This window comes from Tachypleus tridentatus, chromosome 2, assembly GCF_004210375.1.
Source record: "Tachypleus tridentatus isolate NWPU-2018 chromosome 2, ASM421037v1, whole genome shotgun sequence".
NCBI lineage: Eukaryota > Metazoa > Arthropoda > Merostomata > Xiphosura > Limulidae > Tachypleus > Tachypleus tridentatus.
In genome coordinates, this window is record NC_134826.1 from 154,479,806 (window position 1) to 154,498,205 (window position 18,400).

At 32.8% G+C, this 18,400-nt stretch overlaps 1 protein-coding gene across 2 annotated transcripts in view; it reads right to left on the reverse strand.

The window, feature by feature from the left end:
* Positions 1-713: 713 nt before the first annotated feature.
* Positions 714-18,400, reverse strand: part of LOC143245407 (uncharacterized) — a 42,934-nt gene continuing 25,247 nt past the window's right edge. For both annotated transcript variants that reach the window (XM_076491713.1, XM_076491714.1), the window contains 3 exons: positions 7,048-8,057; positions 4,671-5,119; positions 714-2,364 (listed from right to left, as the gene is read on the reverse strand). In XM_076491713.1, the coding sequence (XP_076347828.1) occupies positions 1,983-2,364; positions 4,671-5,119; positions 7,048-8,057 (1,841 nt within the window). In that variant the 3' untranslated portion in view covers positions 714-1,982. The remainder of the gene's footprint in view (positions 2,365-4,670; positions 5,120-7,047; positions 8,058-18,400) is intronic.

Below are 18,400 nucleotides of genomic sequence, written 5' to 3' on the forward strand. Positions count from 1 at the left end.
TCACCATATACAGGAATCCACACTGAGAAGTTAGGTCCCTTCACCATATACAGGAATCCACACTGAGAAGTTTTAGGTTACGAACTCATAGCACTTTTCCCTTTGTATCCATTCATCTTTTGCCGAGTATATTATTTCGAGCTGTTCGATGTTATGTTTCTCATTACAGTGTTTGCTTAGATCATTGTAGATTCCAGAGCTGTTGAATCATGGCACGTAGGGTTCAGATCGTTGCTTTAATATAATCAAGCTTGTAACATGGACAACTGTATTGATATACCACCAGTGATTTTTTTAAAGGAGATATCTTCTTTAAGTAGTAAAAGTAGCTTATTTATTTTGAAGACCACTCTTAGACTAACTTGGGATGAGTCCATTAGGGAATCATTGTTTCTTCTTAGTTTGATGCCTTGAGAACCAGTGAAAAATAACATTAAAGTGATATGACATTTGGGAATCTTGAAGTTGTAAACTTTACTGATGTATTCAAAACTACTTTTGTTAATGAATGACAGAGGGAAGGCATTTTGAACCAAGTTCATCATGAAAATTACAATAAAAGATAGTATGTTTATATGTTCTATAAATTACAATACTTATTAAATTTAATTTTGTAACAATCAGGTAGGAATGTGTAGATAGGACAGTACAGGTCAGAAAGTGTTGGTTAATGGTAGTATTTGGTTTTAAGCACAGAAACCAATACACAAAAAAGCAAAATTTAATATTCCAGTGGAAATACTTTATTTCTTTTCAAAACATAAAAAGTATAGTGTTATCTTGTAAGCATTAGTAACATAAAAGAGAAAATACACCCTCAATATGGGGAATGAGTTTGCACTATGAAATGTTATTAAGTGTTACACAAAATATACAGAAATAACTTAATTGCACATACTAATAAGCTGATAATTTTACAAAACAATGCCATGGTTGGAATATCCCTACTGAAATTACAAAACAATTAATTTCACTACACAGCTATCTTTATAGTGTGTACCAGGATGGATAGAATAAGTTTACTTGGATGTCTGTCTGTTTCATGCTAGGACTAAACTGACTGAAAAGTTACAGGAATGTTTACCAATTGAGTCCATTAAGTTCTATAATCTTCCACAGAAGGTGTTTAACATCCAATAAAGATTTTAGTAGGAACTTCAAGGAGAAACAATATCTTACCACTTCTAAACTCTCATTGTGAACTCGTATACTTCCCTACCATAAAACCATATCTCTGTAGTTCTGGCCAATGTTATGTTTTGTTTTATGGTACATTATGATATCTAAGTGTTATTGGCTATGTTATAAATTACACAACACACTAATGAAAGAATTTACAAACTGCTTATCTGTCACTTTATCTACAGAAGTGATTGAATTTGATTATTTACAAACATAACACAAACTAATACAAAATCCGAAACCTAAATTTGTTTTCACTTCTCATACATTTTCCAGTTATTGAGCAATTTATTCCTTCTCTATAGCAACTGAATTCTTTTCCACAAAAGTACCAGTCGAATGGGGAAACTGTAAACATCATCTTTCATGGCAAGTTGATGTTATTTTATGATAACAACTATGTTTCTAAGTAATTATAAAATGTACACAATCATGCAACAAGTCATCTCATTTGAAGACTACTTATCAGTTTTGTAAATCTTGCTGGTAAACTTCTTTGAATATATTGTTTTTTACCAGATAAACCCTTGTTAATGACAGTTATATACAAAATGTAATTATTTACCAATTACTCAGAGCACACACACAAGAAATCAACCATAAATATGGATTATAGATCCAACTGAAACTTCTGTTGTCATGTATAAGCTTCTTTCCTTGTAAAGAAATAATCAATAACTGAAACTCAATGTTGAATTTTTCTACAACTTATTTCTGTGCTTAGGAAGTGGTAATTTCTTATTTACAGTTTAAATAACTTTTAAAATCAAGTCCTATATACAATGAACAACATTAAATAGCTATCTCTCTAGAAAGTGACTGGTTCTTTCAAACAGCCTCTTAGCTAGATGGATGGTATCTTCAAGTAAAAGGTTGAATATGGCACTAGCTATCTGTACTTTGACTGTGACTTCATCTTCATCATAACTGACCCACTCTTGTTCCTCTTCCCTTAGCTCCTGTATCAAGATTGTGTCAACAAAGTCTGTTTTCTTACGTACCAGTTTCTTGAAACCACAACGAGAAGAAATCGTGGATTTGTTACAAGAGTTAAGTCCTAGCTTTTGAGCTACACAGTTCTCAACAGTTGTGGTGAACTGTCTGGCATTGGATGGTAATAAAGGTTTGGGTGTTAACTGTCGCTTCCGAACCCAGACAGGTAGAATCTCTTCTTTTCCAATACTGAAAACACAACAACATTAAGTATTATAACATATATCTAAAACATTCATTTACTTTAAAACTTCTTATTTTACCTACTTACATACACAAGAACATATCTTTCAAAACTACACAGAAGGCTAATGCTTCAAAATAAACAGTACAATCGTACTATAACAAAACTACACAGAAGGCTAAAGCTTCAAAATAAACAGTACAATCGTACTATAACAAAACTACACAGAGGGCTAATGCTTCAAAATAAACAGTACAATCGTACTATAACAAAACTACACAGAAGGCTAATGCTTCAAAATAAACAGTACAATCGTACTATAACAAAACTACACAGAAGGCTAAAGCTTCAAAATAAACAGTACAATCGTACTATAACAAAACTACACAGAAGGCTAGTGCTTCAAAATAAACAGTACAATCGTACTATAACAAAACTACACAAAGGGCTAGTGCTTCAAAATAAACAGTACAATCGTACTATAACAAAACTACACAAAGGGCTAGTGCTTCAAAATAAACAGTACAATCGTACTATAACAAAACTACACAAAGGGCTAGTGCTTCAAAATAAACAGTACAATCGTACTATAACAAAACTACACAGAAGGCTAATGCTTCAAAATAAACAGTACAATCAGTACTATAACAAAACTACACAGAAGGCTAAAGCTTCAAAATAAACAGTACAATCGACTATAACAAAACTACACAGAAGGCTAATGCTTCAAAATAAACAGTACAATCGTACTATAACAAAACTACACAGAGGGCTAGTGCTTCAAAATAAACAGTACAATCGTACTATAACAAAACTACACAGAGGGCTAGTGCTTCAAAATAAACAGTACAATCGTACTATAACAAAACTACACAAAGGGCTAATGCTTCAAAATAAACAGTACAATCGTACTATAACAAAACTACACAAAGGGCTAGTGCTTCAAAATAAACAGTACAATCGTACTATAACAAAACTACACAAAGAGCTAGTGCTTCAAAATAAACAGTACAATCGTACTATAACAAAACTACACAGAAGGCTAAAGCTTCAAAATAAACAGTACAATCGTACTATAACAAAACTACACAGAAGGCTAATGCTTCAAAATAAACAGTACAATCGTACTATAACAAAACTACACAGAAGGCTAAAGCTTCAAAATAAACAGTACAATCGTACTATAACAAAACTACACAAAGGGCTAAAGCTTCAAAATAAACACTACAATAGTAATGTAACTTTCTCTTTATGAAAATCAGAGTATACATAAGCAATGCACCTACAAAGTGAACTGAAGATGTGGTAATAACTTTCACAAAACACATCAAACAAACATACAAGTAGAGTTAAACAAACTAAACATCCAGTACCACAAACTTTACAATTAGTAGTGTTTCTCCAAGTAAACTTAAACTAAACATCCAGTTACAAAAACTTTACAATTAGTAGTGTTTCTCCAAGTACAGTTAAACAAACTGAATGTCCAGTAACAAAAACTTTACAATTAGTAGTGTTTCTCCAAGTAAAGTTAAACAAACTGAATGTCCAGTAACACAAACTTTACAATTAGTAGTGTTTCTCCAAGTAAAGTTAAACAAACTGAATGTTCAGTAACAAAAACTTTACAATTAGTAGTGTTTCTCCAAGTAAAGTTAAAAAAACTAAATGTCCAGTAACAGAAACTTTACAATTGGTAGTGTTTCTCCAAGTAAAGTTAAACAAACTGAATGTACAGTAACAGAAACTTTACAATTGGTAGTGTTTCTCCAAGTACAGTTAAACAAACTAAACATCCAGTAACACAAACTTTACAATTAGTAGTGTTTCTCCAAGTAAAGTTAAACAAACTGAATGTCCAGTAACACAAACTTTACAATTAGTAGTGTTTCTCCAAGTACAGTTAAACAAACTGAATGTCCAGTAACACAAACTTTACAATTAGTAGTGTTTCTCCAAGTAAAGTTAAACAAACTGAATGTCCAGTAACACAAACTTTACAATTGGTAGTGTTTCTCCAAGTAAAGTTAAACAAACTGAATGTTCAGTAACACAAACTTTACAATTAGTAGTGTTTCTCCAAGTAAAGTTAAACAAACTGAATGTCCAGTAACACAAACTTTACAATTAGTAGTGTTTCTCCAAGTACAGTTAAACAAACTAAATGCCAGTAACACAAACTAAACATCCACTAATAACCAAGGTTTACAATCACTATCATTTCTGTAGCTAGCTTTAAATGAACTGTACAAATTCAAGATATACAGTGTTAAAATTACAAGCTCCCCACAATAAGAATCAAATTTCTTACTTGTACAAATCTGCTGTTATTTCTTTTACCAAGCTGAAGATGAAAGTTTCGAAGCTCTGTTGACTCAGTTGTGTAATTTCCTCAACATTTTGCTCTTCTTCAAACTGGTCGTTAGAATGAATGTCTGAAAGACTGTGACCCAAGACTAGTTTTTCAAAAACATCATTTGCTGCCTTATCTGTTATCTCTTTTACTTCTTCATAACTCTGAGGGACAATAGAAAATGCCTTGGGCTGAGCAGCCCTCTGAAGGTCAACTTTTGACCTAGGGGCAGTAGACTGGGGAGGGGTGTATGGTGGTGGTGGTTTGTTAGGAATTTGCTGGTAGAAATACTGTTGATACTGCTCAAGTAAAAACTGCTGTTGCAAAAGTAATTGGTCATCTTGTCTCTCCTTACTGGACAACCCTAGGTCATCTTCAAACCACTCTTGTTCATCAAACAGTTCAGTCTATTGATCCAAAATTTAGAAAAAAACCAATATACTGAACAAAAAAACTCCAGTTACTTCTTAAACATTAAAAATATATGAAAATGTTGTTGGAATCTTAAAATATAGCAATAACATCATATGTTGAGGTAGGAAGTGTGTATGATGTCAGAAAGTCAGCTTGTAGTGCATTCACACTAAACCCCTTGTATTTTTTGATCAAGTTATCCTCAGTCAACACATAGTTTTTGTTACTACAGATGTTTAAAATATTATATATGTCTTTCAATGTTATGATTTTCCTATGCTGAAAATGTATTTCCAATATGCATTTACCTCCTCTCAAAAGATTAGCTATTCTCATTCAGTGCTGCCCTCTCTATTCAAACTTTTTTTCATGTCACAAGTCTTGTGCTCCCCCCTTATTGGAATTAGTATATCTTTATGTCATGCATTATCCATGAACCAACAATAGCACACTATATTCATGTAAGTCCTCTATCAAACCTTCACTCTGAAGTTTGGCAGAAGGTGTAGGCAACTGGAGAAGTGGTGAAAGTAAATACTTATTGAAAATACAAGAAACTTATAACTTCTGATACAGTATTTACCTCCTCTCACAACATTAGCTAGAATAACACACAAAGAAGCAGCAGCAAGCAACACTGCAAGGCAGCATCCCTAAGTGTTTGCACTCCTGACAATGAGAGAAAAAGATACAAAAGTCAGAAGAGGGGAAACACATCACCTCTGAGTGAGGTACACTCTTCGTCCACGTGTATAATTCATGAAACACAAAATTGTAATTGAGAGGTGTAGAGTGGCTAGGGGGCATCGGACTGTATGCAAAAAATCACCTACATACGAGCTAGTATTAAAAGGATGGATTCAATTCCTCAAAGCTAGGAACCAACATCCACATGAATGTAGAATGAGGTCTCCAAATCAAAATGTGTGAACAGCATTTGTGACTAATCAATTACATTTAGCATGGAATGTGTAACAGGAGACCACAAACATTGAATATACAGTCTAAAGAGTTCCTAATTTTGTTGTAAAGCGTTCAGAGAAGGGATACTACAATCGAAATGTTGTCATACAAAAAAAGAAGGGTTATACACGATCTTATTGAGGTGTTAGTGTTTAAAGGAACTGATAACACACCGTAACACAATTTTTACTGTTTCTTGTTCCTGGACAGAAAGTGTTACTTCCAAATTGCTTATACCTAAAATAAATGGAAAAAAACCTATTTTTCTCTTCAAACTTTGCTTTTGTGACCTGGGAGTGTATAACGAAAACATAATGGGAGACTATATTTGGGGCTCATACATGAAAAGTGATTTACATTACAGTCGCAAATCTCGAAACTACTCACTTCTAAACGTTTTTGTTCATTTTTATATAACTTTAGTATAATCACATGTAAATCTCATATGTTGTTTTATTCAGACCTTATGTAAATGAAAATGTGCAAATTTGCCCGTTTTTACATAGAAAATAGGTTAATTTCTAAGTTTCATTATCCAGGTCACAAAAGCAAAGTTTGAAGGAAATAATGGCCATTTTCTGTACTTTTACAACATAAGTAATTAAGAAATAACACATACTATCCAGGAACAAAATTTGTGTTACGTAGTGTTATTGTAGTAGTGGTGTAGAATGAGAATACCAAAGTGAAATTTAGAAGGTAGGAGTAATCTTCAGCTAGGACAGCTTCTGTTTATTGCCTCTTGCAATGAAATGCCATCAGATGTGGCTGATGCACTTACTTCAAAAGGATTTAAAGAAAGGTTTGATAAATATGTGAATGATGAAGGCTAGTTTTGAGTATCTTATTTTTATGTTAAAGTTTAGTTTAGTGGATCAGATGGCATAAATAGACCTTATTGTTATTAAATTATGTGTTACATGTTAAACAGTTACAAAAGTGTAAAAACTAAACTTACATGAAATGTGTTAAGTACTGGACCCAACTGTACATCTTCTATGTCATCTGGGACAACAGACAAAACCATCAAGTCCTGAGGACGATACCTCTCTTTTGGGGACCTTGGACAATCTAAAGTGGCTAGGATGGAATTAACCTTCTTACTGACAACATTCTGGTCAGATACTGTTTGACTCTCTCCCCTTGGATGTGTACATCTAACCATGACTGTCGGTCTGCAGTAAATCTGTATGACTGTATGAAGAGCATCTTCTAACAAAACGTTTGATAACATGTGTGATATTCTTTCAAGCTGTTCACCATTTATTCTCTGTTCTTTCTTGGGCTTCACTTCATGGATGGTGTCTTCACCAGTAACCTGCCTGGGTGCTTCAACACCATGTTGCCTCTTTGTTTCTGTTTGCCTATGTTGTTGTTGGGCTGCAATCCTATGTACTACATTCACAGCATCATCTATAAATGTAATTAAGAGTTTTGTGGTAATACTTTCAGCAAGTTGTTGTTGTTGATGTGTCTGGTAAGGAACCTGGCCCTGTTCCTCGTTAGTGGCAACCTGTGGAAGTTCACACTTGTTCTCTTCAACATGGCAGTTTTCAAGATCAACCTCAGACTGTCTGAGAGACACAGGTTTTAAAGTAGTTCCACCATCCTCTCTGTTTTCTTCATGTCTAAGAGAGGACACAAGTTCTTCATGGCTTATTCCAGCTTCTGGTTCCTGTTTCACACTGACACAAGAACCACTTTCTGATCTAACAACAGTCTCTTCCTCAGTACAAATATGATTTAATGATACTGATATACTTTTGTTAGATTCTGTACTTTTTTTCTTGAATTCTGAACAGTTGTCAAGATTGATGTACAGTCTCTTCTGAGTGCTGTCTTCACCACTGCTGCCTTGTCCAGTCTGAAGAGATGGCCCAACACTAATGACCGAGATTGATGAAACACTGTCATTACCCCCTGGACCAGATGTCTCTTCTAATGACTGTTCTCCTTCATCTTGTTCCTCTAGTAAAGAAATGTTAATTGCATATAAACATCACATTATGAAACACCTAATAACTACCAGTTACAAACTACAATTTGTTCCTAATACTGCTTGGATATTAGTTAGAACTGTTTTAAAGAAGTAATTTTAGTGCTGTTTGGTTTATAATGTTCCATATCTTTTCACATGTACTTTTAATATATCAGGTGTGACACGCACTTTAGAAGAACATGACATTTAATGATCTAATTTATACTGAAACACAAGTAGACTAGTAACACTTCACACCATCTCACTAACAGTTACATTCATATACACCTTCAAATCTCAGTTACATGAATGTTAGATAACTCTGAAATACAAGTAGACTCGTAACATGTCACTCCATATCATTAACAGTTACTTTATTTATATCTTCAAATCTCAGTTACATGAATGTTAGATAACTCTGAAATACAAGTAGACTCGTAACATGTCACTCCATATCATTAACAGTTACTTTATTTATATCTTCAAATCTCAGTTACATGAATGTTAGATAACTCTGAAATACAAGTAGACTCGTAACATGTCACTCCATATCATTAACAGTTACTTTATTTATATCTTCAAATCTCAGTTACATGACTGTTAGATAACTCTGAAATACAAGTAGACTCGTAACATGTCACTCCATATCATTAACAGTTACTTTTATTTATATCTTCAAACCTCAGTTACATGACTGTTAGATAACTCTGAAATACAAGTAGACTCGTAACATGTCACTCCATATCATTAACAGTTACTTTATTTATATCTTCAAACCTCAGTTACATGACTGTTAGATAACTCTGAAATACAAGTAGACTTGTAACATGTCACTCCATATCATTAACAGTTACTTTATTTATATCTTCAAACCTCAGTTACATGACTGTTAGATAACTCTGAAATACAAGTAGACTCGTAACATGTCACTCCATATCATTAACAGTTACTTTATTTATATCTTCAAACCTCAGTTACATGACTGTTAGATAACTCTGAAATACAAGTAGACTCGTAACATGTCACTCCATATCATTAACAGTTACTTTTATTTATATCTTCAAACCTCAGTTACATGACTGTTAGATAATTGTGAAACATAAGTAGTTTTGTAACACCTCACTCCATATCATTAATAATTACTTTCATATACTTCTTCAAATCTGTTACATGACTGTTAGATAACTGTGAAACACAAGTAGACACGTAACACCTCACTCCATATCATTAAGTTACCTTCATATGCATCTTCAGACCTCAGTTACATGACTGTTAGATAATTGTGAAACATAAGTAGTTTTGTAACACCTCACTCCATATCATTAATAATTACTTTCATATACTTCTTCAAATCTGTTACATGACTGTTAGATAACTGTGAAACACAAGTAGACACGTAACACCTCACTCCATATCATTAAGTTACCTTCATATGCATCTTCAGACCTCAGTTACATGACTGTTAGATAACTGTCTGAATCACAAGTAGGCTCTTAACACCTCACTTCCTATCAGTAACAGTTACTTTTATATACATCTTAAAATCTTATTACATGACTGTTAATTAACTTTCTGAAACACAAGTAGACTCGTAACACCTCACTCCATATTAGTAACAGTTACTTTCATATATATTTTTAATCTCAGTTATATGACTTTCTCTCATGGTACAAGTCAGTCAATAATTCACCTACTGTACTTTTGGGTACCACAGTTGTATCCTGAACCTCATACAACTGTTTCTCCCAGTACATCTCAGTCAGTAACTTGCTTACTATACTTGTGGGTACCACAACTGTATAGAACTTCATATAATTTTCTCTCACGGTACAACTCAGTCTATAATTCAGTTACTCCACTTGTGGGTACCATACTTCTATCCTGAACTTGATATAATTTTCTCTCATGATACAACTCAGTCTATAACACTATGTAACACAAATTTTGTTCCTGGATAATATGTGTTATTTCTTAATTGTGTATGTTGTAAAAGTACAGAAAATGGCCATTATTCCCTTCAAACTTTGCTTTTGTGGCCTGGATAATGAAACTTAGAATTTAACCTATTTTCTGTGCAAAAATGAACAAATTTGCACATTTTCATTTAAATAAAGTCTGAATAAAACAACATATGAATCAAGATTTACATGTATCTATACTAAAGTTATACAAAAATATTTAGAAGTGAGTAGTTTTTCGAGATTTAGAACTGCAATGTAAATCACTTTCACATATCAGCACCCAAATATAGTTTCTCATCATGTTTTTGTTATACGTTCCCAGGTCACAAAAGTAAAGTTTGAAGAGAAAAATAGGTCTTTTCCATTTACTTTAGGCATAAGCAACTGGGAAATAACACTTTCTGTCTAGGAACAAAAAAAAGTAAAAATATTGTTACACAGTGTAATTCACCTACTCTATTTGTAGTAAAAATATTGTTACACAGTGTAATTTACCTACTCTATTTGTAGTAAAAATATTGTTACACAGTGTAATTTACCTACTCTATTTGTAGTAAAAATATTGTTACACAGTGTAATTTACCTACTCTATTTCTAGTAAAAATATTGTTACACAGTGTAATTCACCTACTCTATTTCTAGTAAAAATATTGTTACACAGTGTAATTCACCTACTCTATTTGTAGTAAAAATATTGTTACACAGTGTAATTCACCTACTCTATTTGTAGTAAAAATATTGTTACACAGTGTAATTTACCTACTCTATTTGTAGTAAAAATATTGTTACACAGTGTAATTCACCTACTCTATTTGTAGTAAAATATTGTTACACAGTGTAATTCACCTACTCTATTTGTAGTAAAAATATTGTTACACAGTGTAATTCACCTACTCTATTTGTAGTAAAAATATTGTTACACAGTGTAATTTACCTACTCTATTTCTAGTAAAAATATTGTTACACAGTGTAATTCACCTACTCTATTTCTAGTAAAAATATTGTTACACAGTGTAATTCACCTACTCTATTTGTAGTAAAAATATTGTTACACAGTGTAATTCACCTACTCTATTTGTAGTAAAAATATTGTTACACAGTGTAATTCACCTACTCTATTTGTAGTAAAAATATTGTTACACAGTGTAATTTACCTACTCTATTTCTAGTAAAAATATTTTTACACAGTGTAATTCACCTACTCTATTTGTAGTAAAAATATTGTTACACAGTGTAATTCATCTACTCTATTTGTAGTAAAAATATTGTTACACAGTGTAATTTACCTACTCTATTTGTAGTAAAAATATTGTTACACAGTGTAATTCACCTACTCTATTTGTAGTAAAAATATTGTTACACAGTGTAATTCATCTACTCTATTTGTAGTAAAAATATTGTTACACAGTGTAATTCACCTACTCTATTTGTAGTAAAAATATTGTTACACAGTGTAATTCACCTACTCTATTTGTAGTAAAAATATTGTTACACAGTGTAATTCACCTACTCTATTTGTAGTAAAAATATTGTTACACAGTGTAATTCACCTACTCTATTTGTAGTAAAATATTGTTACACAGTGTAATTCACCTACTCTATTTGTAGTAAAATATTGTTACACAGTGTAATTCAGCTACTCTATTTGTAGTAAAAATATTGTTACACAGTGTAATTCAGCTACTCTATTTGTAGTAAAAATATTGTTACACAATGTAATTCACCTACTCTATTTGTAGTAAAAATATTGTTATGCAGTGTAATTCACCAACTCTATTTGTAGTAAAAATATTGTTACGCAGTGTAATTCACCTACTCTATTTGTAGTAAAAATATTGTTACGCAGTGTAATTCACCTACTCTATTTGTAGTAAAAATATTGTTACGCAGTGTAATTCAGTTACACTACCTGTAGTAAAAATACTGTTACACAGTGTAATTCATCTACTCTACTAAAGTCTACACAGGCTGGTTCAATTACTTTAGAACATCCTCTGACAAGAAAAATTATTTGGCTAATCTCCATTACATTGTGAAACTGACATTATAATACTGTCCCTTAATCACTCACACACCAGCTAACTTCACATTTTGTTTAGTTCTCTTAACTCGGGATCACGAGTCCCTTATATATCAATACCTTATTCACTGAGAACTTGAAAAATATAAATTATTCAAGTAATGTAATGTCAACAATATTAGTAAAACCTAGACAACAAAGTAATTGTAAACACAGCATGCCACTTGCAACCAAACTTGTAACAACTATGACCTTTCAAATAATTAATTTTAACACTTGTTATATAAACCAGCCATGAAATATTAACTCCAAAAAACAAATAATAATGCTTACACTAAAAAGTTTTGTACATCCGATACCATAATTCACTATTTGCTAAGTTTACATACATACACTGTGATAAGTTAATAAAAAAATATCCAAGATTTATTTTGTAAACAAGAAACCAGATGAGTTACAAAAACATGTACTAAATTTATGGCAAAGTTGAAATCAGTTTGACTCAAATTCTATAGGCTGGAGTATAAGGTTATTTTCATGTGATAAAAAAAATAACTTTTCCCATCATATAGTTTGTGTATTTTATTTGAAAATTCTCAGAGCCATGGAAACCCACATCTGCAGTTTTAATATGCTTGTGTATTTACTAAATCAACTAAACAATCAATAAATCAGACAAACACAAATACTGTGTTGAATGGCACTCTAAATAACAATATTTGCACACTTCGACCTCCATTCATGCATGAAGGACAATCCACTTATTAACATGACTTCACTCACTATTCATATTGATATAGGTCAAAATGACTGAACATGTTTGTTAATCTAACTGTTGACATGACTGTATATCTTGATATATGTCAAACTGCCTGAAGGTGTTTGTTAATCTACTTGTTAACATAGCTTGACTGTACATCTTGATATATGTCAAACTGCCTGAATGTGTTTGTTACTCTACTTGTTAACATAGCTTGACTGTACATCTTGATATATGTCAAACTGACTGAATGTGTTTGTTACTCTACTTGTTAACATAGCTTAACCATACATCTTGATATATGTCAAACTGCCTGAATGTGTTTGTTACTCTACTTGTTAACATAGCTTGACTGTATATCTTGATACATGTCAAACTACCTGAATGTGTTTGTTACTCTACTTGTCAACATAACTTGACCATACATCTTGATACATGTCAAACTACCTGAATGTGTTGTTACTCTACTTGTTAACATAGCTTGACTGTATATCTTGATATATGTCAAACTGCCTGAATGTGTTTGTTACTCTACTTATTAACATAGCTTGACTGTACATCTTGATATATGTCAAACTGCCTGAATGTGTTTGTTACTCTACTTATTAACATAGCTTGACTGTACATCTTGATATATGTCAAACTGCCTGAATGTGTTTGTTACTCTACTTGTTAACATAGCTTGACTGTATATCTTGATACATGTCAAACTGCCTGAATGTGTTTGTTACTCTACTTGTTAACATAGCTTGACTGTATATCTTGATACATGTCAAACTCCCTGAATGTGTTTGTTACTCTACTTGTTAACATAGCTTGACTGTACATCTTGATATATGTTAAACTGCCTGAATGTGTTTGTTACTCTACTTGTTAATATAACTTGACCATACATCTTGATATATGTCAAACTGCCTGAATGTGTTTGTTACTCTACTTGTTAACATAGCTTGACTGTACATCTTGATATATGTCAAACTGCCTGAATGTGTTTGTTACTCTACTTGTTAACATAACTCGACCATACATCTTGATATATGTCAAACTGCCTGAATGTGTTTGTTACTCTACTTGTTAACATAGCTTGACTGTATATCTTGATAAATGTCAAACTGCATGAATGTGTTTGCTACTCTACTTGTTAACATAGCTTGACTGTATATCTTGATATATGTCAAACTGCCTGAATGTGTTTGTTACTCTACTTGTTAACATAGCTTGACTGTATATCTTGATAAATGTCAAACTGCATGAATGTGTTTGCTACTCTACTTGTTAACATAGCTTGACTGTATATCTTGATAAATGTCAAACTGCATGAATGTGTTTGCTACTCTACTTGTTAACATAGCTTGACTGTACATCTTGATATATGTCAAACTGCCTGAATGTGTTTGTTACTCTACTTGTTAACATAGCTTGACTGTACATCTTGATATATGTCAAACTGACTGAATGTGTTTGTTACTCTACTTGTTAACATAGCTTAACCATACATCTTGATATATGTCAAACTGCCTGAATGTGTTTGTTACTCTACTTGTTAACATAGCTTGACTGTATATCTTGATACATGTCAAACTACCTGAATGTGTTTGTTACTCTACTTGTCAACATAACTTGACCATACATCTTGATACATGTCAAACTACCTGAATGTGTTGTTACTCTACTTGTTAACATAGCTTGACTGTATATCTTGATATATGTCAAACTGCCTGAATGTGTTTGTTACTCTACTTATTAACATAGCTTGACTGTACATCTTGATATATGTCAAACTGCCTGAATGTGTTTGTTACTCTACTTATTAACATAGCTTGACTGTACATCTTGATATATGTCAAACTGCCTGAATGTGTTTGTTACTCTACTTGTTAACATAGCTTGACTGTATATCTTGATACATGTCAAACTGCCTGAATGTGTTTGTTACTCTACTTGTTAACATAGCTTGACTGTATATCTTGATACATGTCAAACTCCCTGAATGTGTTTGTTACTCTACTTGTTAACATAGCTTGACTGTACATCTTGATATATGTTAAACTGCCTGAATGTGTTTGTTACTCTACTTGTTAATATAACTCGACCATACATCTTGATATATGTCAAACTGCCTGAATGTGTTTGTTACTCTACTTGTTAACATAGCTTGACTGTACATCTTGATATATGTCAAACTGCCTGAATGTGTTTGTTACTCTACTTGTTAACATAACTCGACCATACATCTTGATATATGTCAAACTGCCTGAATGTGTTTGTTACTCTACTTATTAACATAGCTTGACTGTACATCTTGATATATGTCAAACTGCCTGAATGTGTTTGTTACTCTACTTGTTAACATAGCTTGACTGTATATCTTGATAAATGTCAAACTGCATGAATGTGTTTGCTACTCTACTTGTTAACATAGCTTGACTGTATATCTTGATATATGTCAAACTGCCTGAATGTGTTTGTTACTCTACTTGTTAACATAGCTTGACTGTATATCTTGATAAATGTCAAACTGCATGAATGTGTTTGCTACTCTACTTGTTAACATAGCTTGACTGTATATCTTGATATATGTCAAACTGCCTGAATGTGTTTGTTACTCTACTTGTTAACATAGCTTGACTGTATATCTTGATAAATGTCAAACTGCATGAATGTGTTTGCTACTCTACTTGTTAACATAGCTTGACTGTATATCTTGATAAATGTCAAACTGCATGAATGTGTTTGCTACTCTACTTGTTAACATAGCTTGACTGTATATCTTGATAAATGTCAAACTGCATGAATGTGTTTGCTACTCTACTTGTTAACATAGCTTGACTGTATATCTTGATAAATGTCAAACTGCATGAATGTGTTTGCTACTCTACTTGTTAACATAGCTTGACTGTATATCTTGATATATGTCAAACTGCCTAAATGTGTTTGTTACTCTACTTGTTAACATAGCTTGACTGTATATCTTGATAAATGTCAAACTGCATGAATGTGTTTGTTACTCTACTTGTTAACATAGCTTGACTGTATATCTTGATATATGTCAAACTGCCTGAATGTGTTTGTTACTCTACTTGTTAACATAGCTTGACTGTATATCTTGATATATGTCAAACTGCCTGAATGTGTTTGTTACTCTACTTGATAACATAGATTGACTGTATATTTTGATATATGTCAAACTGCCTGAATGTGTTTGTTACTCTACTTGTTAACATAACTCGACCATACATCTTGATATATGTCAAACTGCCTGAATGTGTTTGTTACTCTACTTGTTAACATAACTCGACCATACATCTTGATATATGTCAAACTGCCTGAATGTGTTTGCTACTCTACTTGTTAACATAGCTTGACTGTATATCTTGATAAATGTCAAACTGCATGAATGTGTTTGCTACTCTACTTGTTAACATAGCTTGACTGTATATCTTGATATATGTCAAACTGCCTAAATGTGTTTGTTACTCTACTTGTTAACATAGCTTGACTGTATATCTTGATAAATGTCAAACTGCATGAATGTGTTTGTTACTCTACTTGTTAACATAGCTTGACTGTATATCTTGATATATGTCAAACTGCCTGAATGTGTTTGTTACTCTACTTGATAACATAGATTGACTGTATATTTTGATATATGTCAAACTGCCTGAATGTGTTTGTTACTCTACTTGTTAACATAGCTTGACTGTACATCTTGATAAATGTCAAACTGCATGAATGTGTTTGCTACTCTACTTGTTAACATAGCTTGACTGTATATCTTGATATATGTCAAACTGCCTGAATGTGTTTGTTACTCTACTTGATAACATAGATTGACTGTATATCTTGATATATGTCAAACTGCCTGAATGTGTTTGTTACTCTACTTGATAACATAGATTGACTGTATATTTTGATATATGTCAAACTGCCTGAATGTGTTTGTTACTCTACTTGTTAACATAACTCGACCATACATCTTGATAAATGTCAAACTGCCTGAATGTGTTTGTTACTCTACTTGTTAACATAGCTTGACTGTACATCTTGATAAATGTCAAACTGCATGAATGTGTTTGCTACTCTACTTGTTAACATATCTTGACTGTATATCTTGATATAAATGGTAATGTCTGAATGTTATAATGTTCCTTTATTAAAAACATATTTGAGACAGGTACTTACTTACTCTCAGAAGATTAGCTATTTTCATCTAGTGCTGCCATCTTAACTCATGCCACCAGCATGATTTTAATGATTCCAACGTGTTTCTCATGTATCACCTCTCCACCAAATAAGAGTATGAAATAGGTAATTTGTGTGTCTCTCTCTACATGCCTCTATGAAATTATTACTTGAAAGTTTGTCAAAAGATGTAAGCACAGGAGGAAAGTGGAAAAGAAGGAATGGTATGAAAATAAGCACTTATAAGAAACATATTTCAGTATAGGAAAATTATAACAGTACTTACCTTCTCATAAGATTAGCTAGAAAACCACACTGAATATGGAATGATAGAAGTAATCCCCAGAGCATCTGAAGGATACCTTTAGAAATGAGAGAATCAAATACAAAGGTCTGATGAGGGGGACTGCATCACTTCTGAACTTGGTATACTCTTCACTCATTCATGAAATGTGTGGTAGATAAGGGTGGAAAAAGAGAGGAACATATCTAAGTGGCAAGATAATGATCCTAACTGTGTAATTATATATGTAAATTAATCCCACATAATATAAAAGGAAATGTTCCTAGGCATACAGTGGCTGTTAATTGATATTCATGGGAGATGCTGAGGAGTTTGGATGAGACTGGAGGGAATTTAGAACTGCTCCCACTGCCAAGAACAACATGTTAACTTTGAACTATTTGTCTAGAGACCCATTCTTTGCTATTGAAATATTGTTCATATAATATAAATCAACTCCTTCAACAGTGAAACTAACTGGAACCATCCAAAAATAGCCATAACGCTGAGGATACAGTAAGAAAGGACAGAAATGGAACAACCTCCCTTAACCTCCTCTGTGACTCACAACACAGAAAGAGTATGATCATGCGAGGAATACCGACAACCACAAACATGTGTGAAACCTTGTGTTGATTGGTTCTACTCTAATTCTAAAATCCAGTTATAGGGTACTGACATCCACCCAGGGGTAAGATGAAAACTCCCAAATGAAGGAGTGAATTGCAATTTGACATCTCATTCAACTGTGAATATACATTGCATTCTGAAGAATAGCATGCCACCTACACCTAGAGAACACCACCACTCTATTCTGCACTGAATGGTTATTCCCATCTTTTAGTAGAACTTATTCAGGAGGGTGTCTCCATGGTTGACTATCCAAGCAGTTTAGAACTGAACAGTAGTAAAGACTCCTGTACTCCACTGGATCATAATGTGATGGAGAGCACAACTGGTGAACATGAAACCCTGTTCATATTTGGAAAAACAGACCGTACCTTATTATTCAATACAAGGTATAAATGGAGATGGATACTGAAACACTTCTGCTTTACCCATGAGTAGTTGATTTGGAAAGGTCAAGTTCATAAAGCAAGTACATTGAAGGTTATTCACATACAAGT